This window comes from Tachysurus vachellii, chromosome 22 (genome assembly GCF_030014155.1).
Source record: "Tachysurus vachellii isolate PV-2020 chromosome 22, HZAU_Pvac_v1, whole genome shotgun sequence".
Classification (NCBI taxonomy): Eukaryota; Metazoa; Chordata; class Actinopteri; order Siluriformes; family Bagridae; genus Tachysurus; species Tachysurus vachellii.
Window position 1 is genome coordinate 11,344,694 of NC_083481.1, and position 18,575 is coordinate 11,363,268.

The 18,575-nt window shown below is 38.9% G+C and overlaps 1 protein-coding gene across 1 annotated transcript; it reads right to left on the reverse strand.

The window, feature by feature from the left end:
* Positions 1-7,527: 7,527 nt before the first annotated feature.
* cstf1 (cleavage stimulation factor, 3' pre-RNA, subunit 1) lies at positions 7,528-16,863 on the reverse strand. Its single transcript, XM_060858379.1, has 6 exons — positions 16,753-16,863; positions 13,776-13,964; positions 12,799-13,076; positions 11,230-11,427; positions 10,182-10,572; positions 7,528-8,102 (listed from the first exon to the last, which is right to left on the reverse strand). Exons 2-6 carry the CDS (start codon positions 13,942-13,944, stop codon positions 7,843-7,845), a joined length of 1,296 nt encoding a protein of 431 aa, XP_060714362.1. The 5' UTR covers positions 13,945-13,964; positions 16,753-16,863; the 3' UTR covers positions 7,528-7,842.
* Between the last annotated feature and the right edge of the window lie 1,712 nt (positions 16,864-18,575).

Sequence of the window (18,575 nt, forward strand, 5' to 3'; positions counted from 1 at the left end):
GATCATTGGACAAGACACCTGTCACTCAAGATATACAGGTATGGAATCTTTTTTTTTTTTTTTTTTTTTATTGTAACCAAACATAAGCAAACAAACAAACAAGGTACATAATCAAATCACAAGTAACATCACAATAATCAGCCATAGGTTGAGCATAGCCAATAACAAACAGAGATCACAATAAATCAAACTGACAAAAAAATAAAAATAAAATAAATAAATAACAGGGGGGCACGGTGGCTTAGTGGTTAGTACGTTCGCCTCACACCTCCAGGGTCGGGGTTCGATTCCCGCCTCCGCCTTGTGTGTGTGGAGTTTGCATGTTCTCCCCGTGCCTTGGGGGTTTCCTCCGGGTACTCCGGTTTCCTCCCCCGGTCCAAAGACATGCATGATAGGTTGATTGGCATCTCTGGAAAATTGTCCCTATTGTGTGATTGTGTGAGTGAATGGGTGTGTGTGTGCCCTGCGATGGGTTGGCACTCCGTCCAGGGTGTATCCTGCCTTGATGCCCGATGACGCCTGAGATAGGCACAGGCTCCCCGTGACCAGAGGTAGTTCGGATAAGCGGTAGAAGATGAATGAATGAATGAAAATAAATAACACTAATTATTAAATAAATATATATGTATCAAAATAACTCAAAAAGGGCTTTATTTTAAATTAGTTTATTTCTGTCTAACAGAGAAATCAATTTGAGGGCTTTTGTGTGTTTAACGGGTATGGAATCTTATGTGTAATGTGTAAAGTTCTCCGTTTAAATATAAGAAAATAACAGAATTAATCCACAGTAATCCATTCCATCCATCCATTACAACTTTTCCCTGCGGCAGACTGTTGAACTTCATGTATACCTTGAGTGACAGGTGTCTTGTCCAATGATCGGTACGTGTTCCAATCACAAACTATACCAACCTCTTCCGGGTTGTCTGAATTGTCGTTGTGTTGTGTTTTCGCATAGATATCTACTAGATACTCGATGTCTCGATACTCGAGAAACTAGATGTCGCATTGGGGTCCTAAAAATGCGTCAAAACCGCCGCCATCTTTGTACGGTGCTCCTTTACCTCAAATCCATGGACGATGCCGGACTTCTGTGCTGCGTTTGGTTGTTCAAACGAAAGAAATATAAAAAACCAGACAGCAAGGGATTACATTTCACAAGTGAGAATGTGTTTTATGATACTGAATGTTAGGAAATTATATTTCTGGTTATGTTGGTTTGTTTCAGTCCTTGGTTAACGACCACAGGTGATCCATGCTAGTTACCCATTAGTTTTTGACAGTTTCCGAAGCTCTTAATAAGGACGTTAAAAGTTGACCCCTGCTTTTTTGCTTAAAGGTGAAAACCCAACCTTGTGTATGTTTTGTAAGATTCCCTTATCTGTCAAACATATTTTATTAGATTGTCCTGGACTTAACACAAGCAGAATGCTCTTTTATCAAGTTACTTCACTTAAGGACATATTTAATGACATTATGCCTGAAAAGGTATTTTTTTATTGTATGTTAATTAAAATAAAAAATTGTACAATATGACTTGCTGTTTATATTTGTTTTGTTTTTATTGCATTTATATGTTATGTGTATTTTTGTAATTGAATTTTGCCATGAAAATAGCTTTTGATTGCTGACATGGCATTCATTCATTCATTCATTCATTCATCTTCTACCGCTTATCCGAACTACCTCGGGTCACGGGGAGCCTGTGCCTATCTCAGGCATCATTGGGCATCAAGGCAGGATACACCCTGGACGGAGTGCCAACCCATCGCAGGGCACACACACACTCTCATTCACTCACGCAATCACACACTAGGGACAATTTTACAGAGATGCCAATCAACCTACCATGCATGTCTTTGGACCGGGGGAGGAAACCGGAGTACCCGGAGGAAACCCCCGAGGCACGGGGAGAACATGCAAACTCCACACACACAAGGTGGAGGCGGGAATTGAACCCCGACCCTGGAGGTGTGAGGCGAACGTGCTAACCACTAAGCCACCGTGCCCCCCGACATGGCATTAAATAAAATAATCTGAATCTGAATCTGTTTGTAGATTCCCAAGTGATAAAAAGAGACGAGTTGCAGTTGCAGCACTAAACACTTTTTTTTTTAAATGGTTAATTCAGCTCAGTCCTGGAAAGATGTCACCAGTTAGGTTGGCAGTTCAGCCTCAAAGTCAAACTTTGTGGGGTTTTATTTTTGGTTTATGTGACTTTAGTACATACTTATTTAATGTGGCAAAAGTATTGCGGGAAAAGAATAAATAAAAGATTCAACAGTCTTTGGCACCTCAACTATCTAACTTTCACATTATGTTCCTCTCAAATTTATGATTTGCTTCCACCTGCAAATTGCTTTGTGTATCATATTTAATAAAAAAAATACAATTTAAAGGTTTACATGAACATGTATAATCACACCATTGTAGCAGTGTTGCATGCAGTAGGCTATAAGGTAAGTAGTGATTGTTCATTTGAAGTTTACTCAAGTGGAAGAATGTAAGTAATAAAGTTACACCTACTAGCACTATGCATTATATTGTGAAAAAGTAGATTGTCTTAATATCAAAACCTTAAATTTTCTCTGGACTTAATGATAAATACATGTCTGACCTTTGGAACGAACAAAAAAAAAACTAGAAATCGCATTCATGACGATTTATGGTGATTTTATTTCTTTGCCTACATTGACAGTAATGCATTAAGAGGAGGGGGTCCCCCGTACCAAGATGGCGGCTCAGTTGACGCATTCGCTCCAATGTACTGCCCTATACAAGGTGACATCTAGTGTATATATCTATGTCGTGCACCGAGTCAGACAACCCGGAAGAGGTAGGTATAGTTTGTGAATGGAAACTTACCGATCATTGGACAAGACACCTGTCATTCAAGATATACAGGTGAATGAAAGGTGTCTCGTCCGATGATCGGTAAGTTTCCATTCACAATCTATACCAACATCTTCCGGGTTGTCTGACTTGTTAATGTGTTTTTGGATTTGGTAATTTGTTTTGCACTTCTCGGCCACCGTAGCAAACAGTGCAAGACAAGACAAATAAGACAGTGCAAACAAAAAATTACACGACAATACACAAAAGACAATACACAAAAGACAATAAACATAAACAGCACCGACTAGTGTATATACTGTATGTTCAGACAATATTACATGTGCAGAAATACTGGAATGAACACAGTGTTATAGCAGAAGGTACCTGAGATAATGTAAAGGATTGTGCAAAACAGCAATCAATCAATGTGCAAATAGCAAAAAGTGTGCAAAAAACAGCATGTAAACAGATTGATGGATATATACTGGAAGTGTGTGTATTTAGTGTACGTCTGTGCAGTCCATACAGTTGATGTGTGTGTGTCTGTTGTGCTCAGTACAGTTCAGTTATTAAGGAGTCTGATGGCTTGTGGGAAGAAACTGTTAGACAGTCTGGTCGTGAGGGCCTGAATGCTTCGGTACCTTTTTCCAGACGGCAGTAGGGTGAAGAGTGTGTGAGGGGTGTGAGGGGTCATCCACAATGCTGTTAGCTTTGTGGCTGCAGCATGTGGTGTAAGTGTCCATGATAGAGGGAAGAGAGACTCCACTGATTTTCTCAGCTGTCCTCACTATCCGCTGCAGGGTCTTGTGATCCGAGTTGGTGCAGTTCCCAAACCAGACAGTGATGCAGCTGCTCAGAATGCTCTCAATGGTCCCTCTGTAAAAAGTAGTCAGGATGGGGTGGACGAGATGTGCCTTTCTCAGACTTTGTAAGAAGTAGAGACACTGCTGTACATTCTTGGTGATGTAGCTGGTGTTGAGTGACCAGATGAAGTTCTCCGCTAGATGAGCACCAAGAAATTTGGTGATCCTGACAATCTCTACAGATGATCCGACAGATGATGTTCAGCGGAGAGTACAACATTCGTACATACGTGCCCTTTATTTTCCAGGTGGGCAAGGGCTAAATGAAAGGCCGTATCATATTTTTTAATAGTAAGGAAAAACTGGCAATTACACCTTTGCTCTAATTAGTCAGCACTACATCATATCTGTGCAGTTTTAGAAAATACAATTAAAAAGATTCAAAACTGAAAACTCTGTTGCCCTTTTAGTACTATCAAAAGATTTGGTGACAAAAGGGGAAAGGGGTAGTCTAGTGGTTGACGTTTTCTAGCTGAATGCCCAGGGTATATCATAGTTTCCTCTTGCAGAAGCTTAAGGTTTACCTGTAGAGTTTTCAAAAGATAATGACTGCAATCATCTATACAAATTTGGGCAAGAACAGAAAGTCAGGGTTTTGTAGTACTGAAATTTAAAAAGGGCAGTCAACATGCACAAACCTAAAAAAAAAATTAGACTTAAACAATAAAGGGTATTGAAGATAAATGCACTTTCACTAATTGTGAAAAACTATCATTATTATTTTTAATACAACAGTTAGTTCTATTTCACTAATGTGATTGATGAACAGAATGAAGGGATGGGTCTTGCAAGTTAGTAAGCTAGCTAGCTGTGCTATAAAGTGAGTGTGGTTTCTTTGGGATATATATCCAGTAACAGAGCATTTGTTCATATTGTGTCTGAAACGTCACTCGATATGAATTACATTTTATTAATCATTAAAAGCAATATCAGAACAGTAGTGTGGTTACCCTGAATAATGTAATTACCCTGAAGTAAACTGTTGCATGTTAGCATGCAGATTAACAGAGAAAGCAGGTGTGCCTCATAACTCCAATCTCCAATTTATCACTGATCCAAATAAAACTGTAAAAAAATCCTACATTTCTGAGAACACTCATGTATAGAAAAGTATGGAGTAAAACTCTGTGTGCAGTAACTGGACATAAAGCAATCCAAAACTAGAATCACAAATGAGGAACTTAAAACTATTAGTGGGAACTGTATCCTTTGGCTATATGAATACATTTACAAATAAGCCTCATTTTTAAAATGAAACATGTAGGCAGCAGTAGTGCATTTGTGGCAAGTTGTTTCCTGGATAAGAGACATATGGGCAAAGATGTCAATGCTGTTAAACATGTATGATATGAATGGGTCAAATACATTTGGCAAAAAGTTACATTATGTTTAAGATATAATGTAACTATGTAATGTAAATGTCCAAACATTTGTGTTCACTTGACCAATCACACACATATGTAATAAAGTTTTTGACTAAACGTTCAAATATGTCTCTGGTGATTGGCGTGTTCAAGCACAGTGAGGCACTGATATAGGGTGAGGAGGCCTGGTGCTCAGTCTCTCTTCCGGTTCATCCATGTCTTCAGTGAGATTGAGGTCAGGGCTCAGTACAGGTTACACATCTTTCCCATTTTGAGTTACCATCTAACAATACTGAATTTCAGCACTAGGGCTACTTTTACATACTGTATACTACATTTTGGCAGAGCTACTTTTATCATTCAGCTCATTATGCACACAAGCATGCACACAACAAAAAATCTGTCCAGTTGCAGTGGCTGTTGGTAAAGGTTTGCTTTGTAAAGAGGCCAACCACATGGTATTTGTGTCATTGTTGTAGCTCGTTAGTCTAAATGAGGTAGACCAAAGCTGTTCCGAGCAACAGGTTGCACAAAGCAACAAGCCACAAACCATGGTACAGTGGTGTGTGTGTTGCCCCCCTTCCTGTTTTTTTTTTTTGCACATTTGTCACACTTATGTTTCAGATCAAACAAAAATAAATATTAGTCAAAGATAACACAAGTAAACACAACAAGAAGTCTTTAAATGAAGGTTTTTTATTAAGGGAAAACAAAATCCAAACCTACATGAGTATTAGAGCACTGTGGAGGAATTTTGGTCCACTCATCTTTGCAGAATTGGACATACCACAGCATCTCAATAGGATTCAGGTCAGGACTTTGACTAGGCCACTCCAAAGTTTTCATTTTGTTTTTCTTCAGCCAGTTGCTGGTGTGTTTTGGATCATAGTCCTACTACAAAACCCAAGTTCAGGTCACGAACAGATGGCAGAAATCTTTCAGAAATCCTTCGGGACTTTTTGGTAGACAGCAGAATTTATGGTTCCATTTATCACAGCAAGTCTTAAAGGTCCTGAAGCAACAAAACAGCCCCAAACCATCACACAACCACAACCATATTTTACTGTTGGTAGGATGTTCTTTTTCTGAAATGTAGTGTTACTTTTATGCCAGATGTAATGGGGTACACACCTTCCAAAAAGCTCAACTTTTGGGAAAATACTGTGGACTGATGAGGTAAGACTTGGGGATCATGTCATGATCAAAACTCTGGTGTGATAAACCAGCAGGGGGAGGCAAACACTTTTTCACACAGGGCCATGTGGATTTTGTTTTCCCTTAATAATAAAAACTGCATTTTGCGTTTACTTGTGTTATCTTTGAATAATATTAATTTTTTTTGATGATCTAAAACATTAAAGTGTCACAACATGCAAAAAAAAAAAAAAGAAAAATCAAACACTTTTTTACACCACTGTATGCACAAAGCACAATTGGTGATTGATAGAGATAAGAATGAGTATCAGAAAAACTGTAAGAATGGTAGAAGGTTCAGTATTCTTTTTAAAGGCCCCACACAAACCAAGGGGCACGTTTGTCATCTAACAGGCATGATTTATTATTATAATTTTAAGGTTTTTTTTTAAAGTTGGCACAGTTGGGAATTATCATATTCAACATTGTTTCTAATTAAAACGTTCACAATAAGTATTAAAACATTTTTAAGTGGGGCTGGTATGTAGATTTATCATCACAGCCATTCATTATATCTGACCATAAAATAATCAGATTTTGCCTATGAAGACTTTCGCATTTTTAATATATTTTCAGTAGAATTACAGTATATTGGTGTGGATAAATAAATTACTGACTAACCAATCGCACTTCCTGCCATGTTTTTGGGAGGTGGGAGGAAACGGAGGAAAGCCACAGTCATGTTGGGAACATGTGAAAAAAAAAAAAAGTTATTTGAGCTCAGGATTGAGACACTATATCTGAGAGGCAGCAATGCTACCTACTGCACCACTGTGAGGTTGGCAGTAATATAAAAAGTGCACTAAAGATGGTTAGATTTTAATTAAGATCCATTTAGTGGTGTTATTGTTGGCAGACAAATGAGCTTAATTATTTTGATTTAAAAAACACTCTATAGGCCTATAATAATAAAAACTGGCAAGATATTTCTTGCATTTGGCTATGTCATTTCCTCTACTAGAACCTAGGAGTACTATATATGGGTGTGATGGTCAGATGTCAACATTCTGTTGGCCATATAGTGTATGTGAAATATATATCAATGTATTTTCAATAATGTTAGCATTAAATAAACAATTATTTTTTTTAACAGACGGGGGAGGTGGGGAGTGCCACTGAAAAAGTAGCTTTCAGCCAAATGACAAAAAGCGGAATAATTGGACAGTGATCGAAAACAGTTTGCAACAGTCAGTGCAGTCACGTTCAAACATTTTCAGCTGCAGATCAAGGTTTTTCTTTGTTTTTACATATTGATTTGCTTTCACTAGGTGTTTGATTTACAATGCAAACAATTTATTTATTTAATTAAAAACAGTATCAAACACAAATTGCGAAAGTGGCAAATTCACTTGTAGATTTAAAGAACTCGTATCATAACATACAAAAAACTACTTCATTAAGGGCAGATAGCTGACAGACAGCTTATAAATGCTGGAGTTCATCAGAGTACAATGGTGCCCTCTCGAGGTGAAGCTCAGACACAACAACTACACTCCTGATACCTCTGTGACCACTTTATACCTTAAACTGGTACGCCTACATTTTCTACACACAGTCATATAACTCATGTGCAGCCCAGTGGCAGCTTAGTCGGTGGTGGTCCGGCGATACCAGAAGCGAGCACGGAAGTCATCACTGCACGTCATGAACCCTGGGTTAGTGGGTGAGTGAACGATGCAGCGCACAATATTATTATGGCCAAGTGAGAGCAGGTTCTTTCGCTCAGCAGTGCGTGAGTCCCAACAGCACAGGCTAACCGTTCGCTCATCTGGCAACAGCACGTAGTCCTCTGTGTGGTTAAAGACACCCTGCGTACGGTGCGTCTGACGGCCACTCAGTCCTGCTCCTGTAACACACCACAGGAAACTATAATACTACTAATAATACTAGTACAACCAACTTCTGTTAAATGAGCTCTACAAATATAGTTTGACTTCACTTAATAGGACACTATTGGTTTGAAGGCATCATGTCTACCCATTTTATGCCTTATTTAGACAGGCTTATATGAATTTCCTCTAAAAGATGCACTGCTGCTCATGTTGCATCACAAGCCAGTGCAACACTTAGAAGGAAGTGCCATCTCCAAAATACATGAACTTACAGACACTCACAATTGGGTAGAATCAATGCAATTCACAAATATGTACACTATATAAGTGCATAAGTTGACTACATACAGTGCTCAGTGTAAATGAGTACACCCCCTTTGAAAAGTAACATTTTAAACAATATCTCAATGAACACAAAACAATTGTCCAAAATGTTGACAAGACTAAGTTTAATATAACATCTGTTTAACTTATAACATGAAAGTAATGTTCATAATTTAATTTAAAATACACATTTTTCAGTTTAACTCAAATTAGGGTGATGCAAAAATGAGTACACCCCACTGACACTGACAGAGTCTGGAGCAAAGCAAAATTTTAGACTACAAATGTCTAATTTAACAAGAATTCGACCACAGGTGAGCCTAATTATTCATTACACCAGTGTCCAGTAGACAGTTGACTATAAAAGGGTGTTAGGCTACATCCCATTTCATGCTGTCAGCAATGGCGCCACATGGAAGAGAAATGTCACAATACCTGAGAAAGAAAATAATTTCTCTACACCAGAAAGGTGAAGGCTACAAGAAGATCAGCAAAGCTTTACTTATCAGTCAGAATACTGTAGCAAAAGTGGTACAAAAATTTTAAAAAGATGGAACTGCAACCATCTCACAGAGACTTCCAGGTCATCCACGGACGTTAACACCTCGAGAGGAGCGTCTTCTGATGAGAAGGGTTGAAGAAAATCGGCCTGCATGTTCACTGCAGTTATCTAAAGTAGAAAGCCAAACTGGGAAGACTTTTCCCGTGACACAATACGGCGTACACTGCACAGGAATGCCATGCATGGGTGCCGTCCACGAAAGAAACCTCTCCTAAATGCCAGGCACAAAATAGCCCACCTAGAGTTTGCCAAGGCCCATCCTGACAAAGATGAAGACTACTGGGACTCTATACTCTGGAGTAATGAGACCAAGATTAATGTTTTTGGAACTGGTGGCTTCAAAACTGTATGGCGTCGCAAAGGTGCGGAATACAACGAAAAATGCATGGTGCCTACAGTGAAACATGGTGGTGGCAGTGTCCTTATGTGGGGCTGCATGAGTGCTGCATTTCATTGATGGTATCATGAATTCACAGATGTACTGCTCTATACTGAAAGAGAAGATGCTACCATCACTCCGTGCCCTTGGTCATCGTGCACTTTTCCAACACGAAAATGATCCTAAACATCTACTGTTGGATTTCTGAAGAACAACACTGTAAAAGTGATTCAGTGGACAAGTATGTCTCCTGATCTGAACCCAATTGAACACCTATGGGGGAAGTCTGAGGAGAAAAGTTGAGCATCACTCTCCATCCAGCATCCAATATTTAAAAGAGGTCATTCTTGAAGAATGGAAAAAGACATTGCGAAATGTCACCAGCTTGAAATTTCCATGCCTAGAAGACTTGGTGCTGTCATTAACAATCATGGAGGCCATACAAAGCACTAGATGTAGTCTACTTGTTGTGGGGTGTACTCATTTTTGCATCACCTTAATTTTAGTTAAACTGAAAAATGTGTATTTTAAATTCAATTATTAACATTACTTTCATGTTATAAGTTATGTTAAGTACAGACGTTATATTAAACTTAGTATTGTCAACAATTTGGACAATTGTTTTGTGTTCATTGAGATAGTTTAAAATGTTACTTTTTAAAGGGGGTGTACTCATTTACGCCTAGCACTGTATCTGATTTCTACTTCATCTCTAAAAAATATTCTGTGCAGCATGTTTTAGAAACACCAGATTCTTGATCACTATTGCTTAAGGAAATAAGAAAATAGTATGGTGCTGACACACGCTGTGATGAATTGAAACCGTACCTGTGTACTTGACCAGTGTGCGACCAGTGGAGATCTCCCACAGTTTGGCCACAGAGTCCTTGCCACTTGACAGAATGTACTTTGAGTTTTTGGAGAAAACGGCTGAGCAGACCTCAGCCCCATCATGTGCTTTCTCGAACGTGCACACACATCGGTTGGAGACGCCGTCCCACAGCTTGATGCTGCCATCCTTGCTGCATGTGACATAGGTGTTGGCTCCTGGGTTGTAGCTCACACTGCAGATGGCATCTGTATGCTGATCCAGAGGGTTGCATGACACAAAACACTGGAACGTATTGACATCGTAAAGGCGCAGTGTTGGATGCTGTGTGCCCACCAACAAGTAATCTCCTGACGGGTGGAAGGAAATGGAGCGCAGCATTTCCGCTTCCTGCAGAGAAAAAGGTTAAACCACCTAACAAGAAAAAATTATAATCAGAATCCCCCCCATTTATTTATACATTATTGTTTCCTTAAGCATTTTACAATTGCATATAGTTTGCTTAAATCATATAGGATTTGCTATAAACTCAGTATAATTGTGGTCAATACTGTAATGAAAACCTAGAAAAAACCTAGACTGACAAGTCTAAAGAAAAAATGGTAGTAATGGGAACGTAATGAGGTCCAGCAAGCTCATTCAGACATAAACAAGGTGTCAGTGTTTTGCCAGCAGGAGAGTATGAGACAGCTTTGCTTGTTTTTATCATCGGTGATTCAATAAAATATAAAGGTTTCTGATTCTTAAATGGTTTTGTATCATCTGTGCATGCAAATTAACCTGACTAGTGAAAGCTAATATATGTGGTGCAGCAAAGTCATTTAATGTAAATATGTATAAGTTTAATTCATGAATAAGCTTAAGTCAACAGTGATCAATATTTCTTCCTTCGATTGACGAATAAGAAAAGTCATCAATGGTGACCATTAACCTATTGAGCATGCTTGTCTTAAACTCTTGTACACATAGCCTTCTTCTCCCAGACTCTGGAGTTAGTGATGTGTCCACTATTTATACATACATATTGTAGTTCTTACAATGCTGTACCTGGATGTATTTAAAAGCTCTTTTCGCTGAGGGCTTGGAGTAGTCAAACAGTTTGAGCGTATAATCACGAGATCCAGAAGCCAGGATCTGCTCTGTAGGGTGGAAGGCCAGGCAGGTAACTTCATCTACATGGTCATACAGGGTTCGAATAACTGGATGATTCTCCATGTTCTGTTGTGCTGTCTCATTCATCATCACCTAAAAAGGCCGGAAGTCTGAAATGATTACACCACTCCTCTAACTAGTACACCACTCCTCTGTACTAGTCCTCTAACATTTTTACACAAATTGGTGTAGTTCTTCAGTACAGAACTGAGAGGAAGCCTGAAAATGTGGTCAGGGGCGGTTCTAGACCTTTTTTAGGGTGGCTCAGCCCCCCGTCTGTGATCTCAGCCACCCTAAAACTAAAAGTATAATTTTTACTTTCATAAATAAAAAATAAAAAGTACGTTAAAATGCAGGACATGTCGTCGATGGGAAAGAAAATTATTTATAAGTTTGATCCAAGAGCAATTTTTTAACTTTGCTTTTACGCGCGTGCGTTTGAAGTCTTTCAAAAGTGCGTCATGAGCTGTCTGCTTTATTTGAACAGAGGAGCACAGGCAGGCGCAGCGTGCACGCGCAGTCAGAGCTGGAGGCGTTTATCTATAACGTTAATTGGCGGAAAACCATAAAGACGGCAACCAAAAAGCAGTGAAATTTCACTATTCTTATTACCAGAGTTGATAGAACAAACAAAATATTAATGCAAACAATTCATTCAATACTAAATAAAAATAACATTTATTGATTTGGTTTTTGTCTTGTGAATATTTTTTTTATTAAATGACTGCATTCATTAAACACACTGTTCATAGAGAATGCACACGTAAATGAACTGATTTGATTCAAGACTGCATGGGTTGAGGGACTGAGTCAAGACTGTGGGATGTGGTAGCCTAGTGGTTAAGGTGTTGGGCTACCAATCGGAAGGTTGTGAGTTCGATTCCTACGTCCACCAATCTGCCACTGCTGGGCCCCTGAGCAAGGCCCTTAACCCTCAATTGCTCAGTTGTGTAAAAATGAGATAAAATGTAAGTCGCTCTGGATAAGGGCGTCTGCTAAATGCTGTAAATGTAAATGTAAAAATGCATCATTACATACATAAAATTTTGGTGCCCACTTTTGCCATTTTAAATAATACCATAACTTTTGGCTTACTATGTAGTCATATAATATATAATATAAAACTCTTCTTGTTTTAAATTCTCACTGAGGGCTAAACCCCCGTAAAGATGAAATCCTAGATCTGCCCCTGAATGTGGTAATTAACATTATATTTAGATGTACATTGTAGCTTCTGGTCAAAATTATATTTTTTATTTGTATGAGAGTTTTATAAATGTTTCCAAGTTTAGCAGAAATAATACAATCACAGCATCACTGATCATTACATCTTTAGATAATTTTCATCAGGCTTGTCATTGGCAATTGTATAGTAACACATGTATTGATATTGGATATAATGATTCAAAACAATTTTCAAAAAAGTAAAACTAAGAATTTGTGTTTAAAATCAGTTGTCCTCACCTCCAAGGGCATTGCGCTTTTGGCCAGCATGCGTTCAGTATCCAGGATTTTAATAGAGGCGTCTGCAGAACCGGTGGCAATCAGTTGCCCATCTCGGCTGTAGGTGGCTACACGACACGGTCCTTTGTGTGATGTTACATAACACGTCTCGTACTCCGAGGCCTCCGGAGACATGGTCTGCATGTCAGCATCAAACTCTAAGTCAATGCCCACACCAGGAGCGACCGTGTCTGAGCGTCCAATAGCATACTGCACTGCAGTGTCATCATTCTCCATTCCTGCAATCACACAAATCAAGGTCAACAAGCTAAATGTTTACATTTGCACTCATTACATTTGCCAGAGGTTTGCAGACACCTGACCATCACATCAATGCATGCTTGTCAAACAGCCCAAGCCAGATCCCCCTTTGCTGTTATAATAATTTCCACTATTTTACTGGATTTTGCAGTATGGCTGTTGGGATTTTAAGTCATTCAGCCACAAGAGCATTATGAAAGTCAGGCACTGATGCTGGGTGAGGAAGCCTGAGGTGCAGTTAGTGTTACAGTTAATTCCAAAGGTGTTCAATGGGGTGAAGGTGCTATGTGCAGGCAACATAGGTTCTTCCACACTTTGCACACAGGGGCTTTATATTATATAAAGACAAAGACATTCTAGACAAACTTTGTGGCAACAGTTTGGGGAAGGACAACATATGGGTGTGATGGTCAGATGTAGAACAAATTCTTGGCCATACAGAATAAAGTGACTTACAACTGAGATTAAAGGACTAATGGCCGTGCATTAGGTTCAAACCGTAGTGCTGAGGCTTTAGAAGATTTATTCTAATTAAGAACTGATTTATTACTTATTACTACATAGTAATGCATTTTGCAAAAATCTAGAATTAGTGATGTCATGTAAAAAAAAGTAAATGTTTTTTTTCTTCCAGCAGAAATGCAGCAAACAATGGTTCTTCACCAAAAGTATCTTACCAATCTTGGCGAGCTGCATAAGCTGCTCAGATGGAGACACCACACTCTGTGGCTTCACTTCATTTATGAGGCTGTTGGCGATGTTGGTGTAACCGTCGTACAGTAGCTGGCTGATGATCAGCTTATACAAGTGCTGTCTGTCTTTCAGAGTCGGTTTAGGACGATACATCTTTGTGATCCGAACACTTTCTGACATAGTAAAAGTGGACATACAAATGTAATCAAATTAAGTCATTTCTGAAAGCAGATACCTTTTCATTACCTTAAGAGTGTTCTAATGCTCCTACCCAAGCAGCTTTGTTCTGATAATAACAAAAGTATATATATACGGAATACATTATACACAAGTTTGCAAACATTTGGAACGTTTGGAAGCCAAGAGACGTCCATATTAAGAGATATCTCAACACATGAAAATGCCAGTCAGTATTGCTCACAATCTGATAAAGAGGTGCAATAGCCACAGTCAGGTAGACCAAGAACTTTTTCACCCACTAGTGTAAGAAGAATTGCTCAGAAACTTCAAGAGAAATACAGGCTGCTCTGGAAAAAAGGGGTGTTGTTTCAAAAAGCACAATAAGGAGGCACATGAACAGGAATGACCTGCATGGTCGAGTTGCCAGGAGAAAGACGTTACTGCGCCCATGCACAAAAAGGCCTGCCTTCATTACACCAGACAGCACCTAGACAAGCCTCACAGCTTCTGGAGAGTCATCTAGAGTGACTTTATAGTCACAACAATAAACACTATGTTTGGAGAAGAGTCAACAAGGCCTATGGTGAAACGTACACCATCCCCACTGTAAAGCATGGTGGTGGATGTTTTGGGGTTGTGAAAGTAAAAATGAATGGCAAGATGAATGCATGTTATCAGAAAATACTGGCACAGGGTTCCTCACAGCACTTTGCAGTTCGGGCGGCCCGCCTAAGCTGGGAAACCCTACCACCTTAACTAGGTCGTCCAAAAAAAAAAAATTCCGCTGCACAAAAGGTCGTTAAGAAAATCAGAGAATAGAGTGGACGTGCTTCACACTGCAAGCGGGCACGCGTGCCACACGGCCGAAATGAGAGAAAGACGTGGTCCGTCACTGTCTGGAGGATAACTAGCCAGTTGATAAAATGTGTGTCCGTGAGAACTGTAAGTGGACTTATGTTTTGGGTTAATTTAAGCCTGTTATTGTATTAGTCTATAGTTCTTGCAAATTTAAAGTAAGTTAGCTGGTGATTTTGTTGTTTGAGTTCTTCACCTGCTAGCTAGGTTCCTGTTTTTAATAATTGTTAAACATAGTACAAAGTCTGTGGTCTATCTCATATAGAAGTCCCAAATTCCAAAAAGGTAAGCAAACTTTTGAGCAAAACTATATATACATTCATAAACAGACCACTTTATTAGAAACACAGATATGACCCTAATCTCTTTTAATGATCTAAAAAGCCAATTGTGTGGCAGCAGCACAATGTATATACAATTCATCCACTTCATACAACAGAATTAGGAAAATGTGATCTTGCTGATGGTGGCATGGTTGTTGGGATCAGACAGGTTGGTTTGGGAGATTTTTACTCACACCAGTCTCTCAGAAAAAAATATCCAGTAAATAACAGAGGAGGACCGGATTGGTTTATGCAGACAGGAACCAAACTGTAACATTAGACAACATCAGACTTAACTGCTGTCAGTTTGGAACAGAAATGAGGCCTGTAATTATAGGACGAAAACACCAGAGATAATTCATTATTATGTAGCACATATGGAAAGTGTATACACTGCAATCACACCACCATTTATTCAGAGATATATTCTCCACTAATTGCCCAAAATGACTACAGGGCATCATTAATTAACATTGGGGCGGAAAGTTTCCGGAAACTTTCCACAGGAACTTAATCTGGGGAATTTTGGGAATATTCAAAATTGGAAACTTTACAGGATTTTATGGAAATTTACAGTAATTTATGGGAATTAATTGGAAATATAGGGAAATGTATATAAACTATATCATATACAAACATAAATAAACATTTTGTTTGGTCATAAGCAGACATGCATGAAAGGTAATACAAAATTTAAAAATGACATCTTGACTGATTGTAAGATTGAATTGTAAGTAGAGCTTTAACTGATTCTTTCATTGAGTAGCACAAAAGCATAATAAACATTATTATGCTTGTAATACACATAAACAATAATTGTAATAAACATATTTCCCTATGATTGCTGTAAAATGAAAGCATCCCCCCACTCTTGGCCTTCTAAAAAAAAAAGTCCCAATCAAAATGTAAAATGAAGCATTTTTTCTCAAGCTTATTAGGTCTCTGCTTCTGTGGTAGTCAAGGCCTGGAAAATGGAGGTGAACACAATTAAACACAATTATGCTGCAAGATTTCTTTAACTACATTTATGTTCCTTGTTATAGGCAACTCTGCATTTTTTTTTTCAAATTCCCAGTTTATTCCCATATATTCCCGTTAATTACCATGGAAAGTTTCCAGCCTTGAAAATTCCCGAAATTCTGCAACCCTAATTAACATCCATGTTACTCTGTAAAAATAACTAGCCCCTAACTGCAACGCCTACCTTCAAGTTCCAAGCGAAAAGGCCAAAATTTACCAAGACTATTTCACACAAGTTATTATAAAGCTTAGGAAGTACTTTGCAGTAGTCTTCAGGTTCTTCCAATTACTGCATCAGATTACAGATAAAATCTAATCACACACGCCCACAGACTATACTTCTTTGAGTTATTTGTGCAACATTAACTAACACCAACTAGCTAGCAGGCTAGCACATACTGTGCTACATACCGTGAGCTAGCAGTTAGCTGATAACGCATAGCTTGGTAGCTAGAGAAACTTGAGCATCTCTCAGTTTCGTAACATACCACGAATTAACAAAATTCAATGCTATTTCGCATGCCTAGTGACATACTTACTGCACAAGTAATCATGATTTTCTCTAACAGATTGAATATCTTACCAGAACTAGCAACACAACACACGCCTCCTAAAAGCGCGAGAGTCACGCACAGAACTATGGGAAATTACCTGCTACAGACTTTTTGGGCATTCACTAAATTCCAGGGGTTTCGTCACCACGACGTAAAGTGGGCGTGTTTCCGGAGGTCTTGGAAAAACGCCCTCTTTCAAAAAAAGAGCATACTACGAAGCACAAAACTACGGAAGCGTATTGCATTCACTTGAGGAAAAAAAATCTACTCTGTTTTTCTGAATTAATGAGATCCCTCAAAATCCTGCTAGGAGCTCTATTTTAGGTGAATTGCATGGAAGTAAACATGTCCCGCCTTTCATGTTTAATCCGGTTTTATTTTACTTTGGGTTTGAGACATTGGGAGATACTGCTGTCTTTAAGTAATATAAATGTTGTTAAATAAGTAATATAAATATTGTTATTAGTGCGTCAACTTTGCGCCTGTTCAGATGAAAAAACATTCTGATCTGCTTGACGTTGCTGTGTTTCTCCAGGATCACTTGAACCGATATGGTATGCTTCACGGATATAAGATGATGCATCTGAAATGCATTCAGGCTGGCTATGTGGTGACACAAGAGACAATCAGGCAATTGTTGAAAATACTGGATCCTCATGGAGTGCAACTGAGGAGCCGGAATCGTCTTCGGCGACGTTTGTATCATAATCCAGGCCCGAACTTTTTATGGCATGTTGATTCATATGATAAACTCAAACCATATGGGATCTGCATCAATGGTGCAATCGACAGGTTTTCACGAATGGTGATATGGCTACATGCATACTCTACAAGTAGTGATCCCAAGGTCATCGCTGGATACTTTATTGATTCTGTGTTATCAAGGAATGGGACAGCCACCCGAATTCGCTCAGACATAGGGACAGAGAACTGTTACATGGAACAGATGCAGATGTTCATGAGACATGATCATACGGACGAACCCCTGTCGATTCTGGCACCTCAGTTGCACTCCATGGGGATCCAGTATTTTCAACAGTATTTTACAACAATGTCACCACATAGCCAGCCTGAATGCATTCCAGATGCATCATCGTATATCCGTGAAGCATACCATATCGATTCAACTGATCCTGGAGAAACACAGCAATGTCAAACAGATCAGAATGTTCTTTTCGTCTGAACAGGCGCAAAGTCTTGAGGTGTCTGCGCAAAGTTGACGCACTAATAACAATACCATTTATATTACTTAAAGACAGCAGTATCTCCCAATGTCTCAAACCCAAAATAAAATAAAACCGGATTAAACTTGAAAGGCGGGACATGTTTACTTCCATGCAATCCACCTAAAATAGAGCTCCTGGCAGGATTTTGAGGGATCTTATTAATTCAGAAAAACAGAACAATTAATTTTTTTTATGAAAAATGATCTCATAATTCTGAGATAATTAACTCATTAATTCATAAAAACAGAGTGAAAAAAATGTCTTTCAAAAAAAATTTATCTCATAATTCTGAGATAATTAACTCGTTAATTCAGAAAAACAGAGTAGATTTTTTCCTCAAGTGAATGCAATACGCTTCCGTACAAAACAGTCATACAGGTAGATTTATATTAGAAAACAAATAAAGAGGGGGCACGGTGGCTTAGTGGTTAGCACGTTCGCCTCACACCTCCAGGGTCGGGGTTCGATTCCCGCCTCCGCCTTGTGTGTGTGGAGTTTGCATGTTCTCCCCGTGCCTTAGGGGTTTCCTCCGGGTACTCCGGTTTCCTCCCCCGGTCCAAAGACATGCATAATAGGTTGATTGGCATCTCTGGAAAATTGTCCCTAGTGTGTGATTGCGTGAGTGA

What these genes read in the sequence shown, in the direction of transcription:
- cstf1 (XM_060858379.1), bottom strand. Translation starts at nt 13,944, where the DNA reads ATGTATCGTCCTAAACCGACTCTGAAAGACAGACAGCACTTGTATAAG. An exon ending in GAGCTTTTAAATACATCCAG is followed by an intron (nt 10,573 to 11,229) that starts GTACAGCATTGT and finishes TTTTCTCTGCAG; the next exon opens with GAAGCGGAAATGCTGCGCTC. An exon ending in CACACTGGTCAAGTACACAG is followed by an intron (nt 8,103 to 10,181) that starts GTACGGTTTCAA and finishes GGTGTGTTACAG; the next exon opens with GAGCAGGACTGAGTGGCCGT.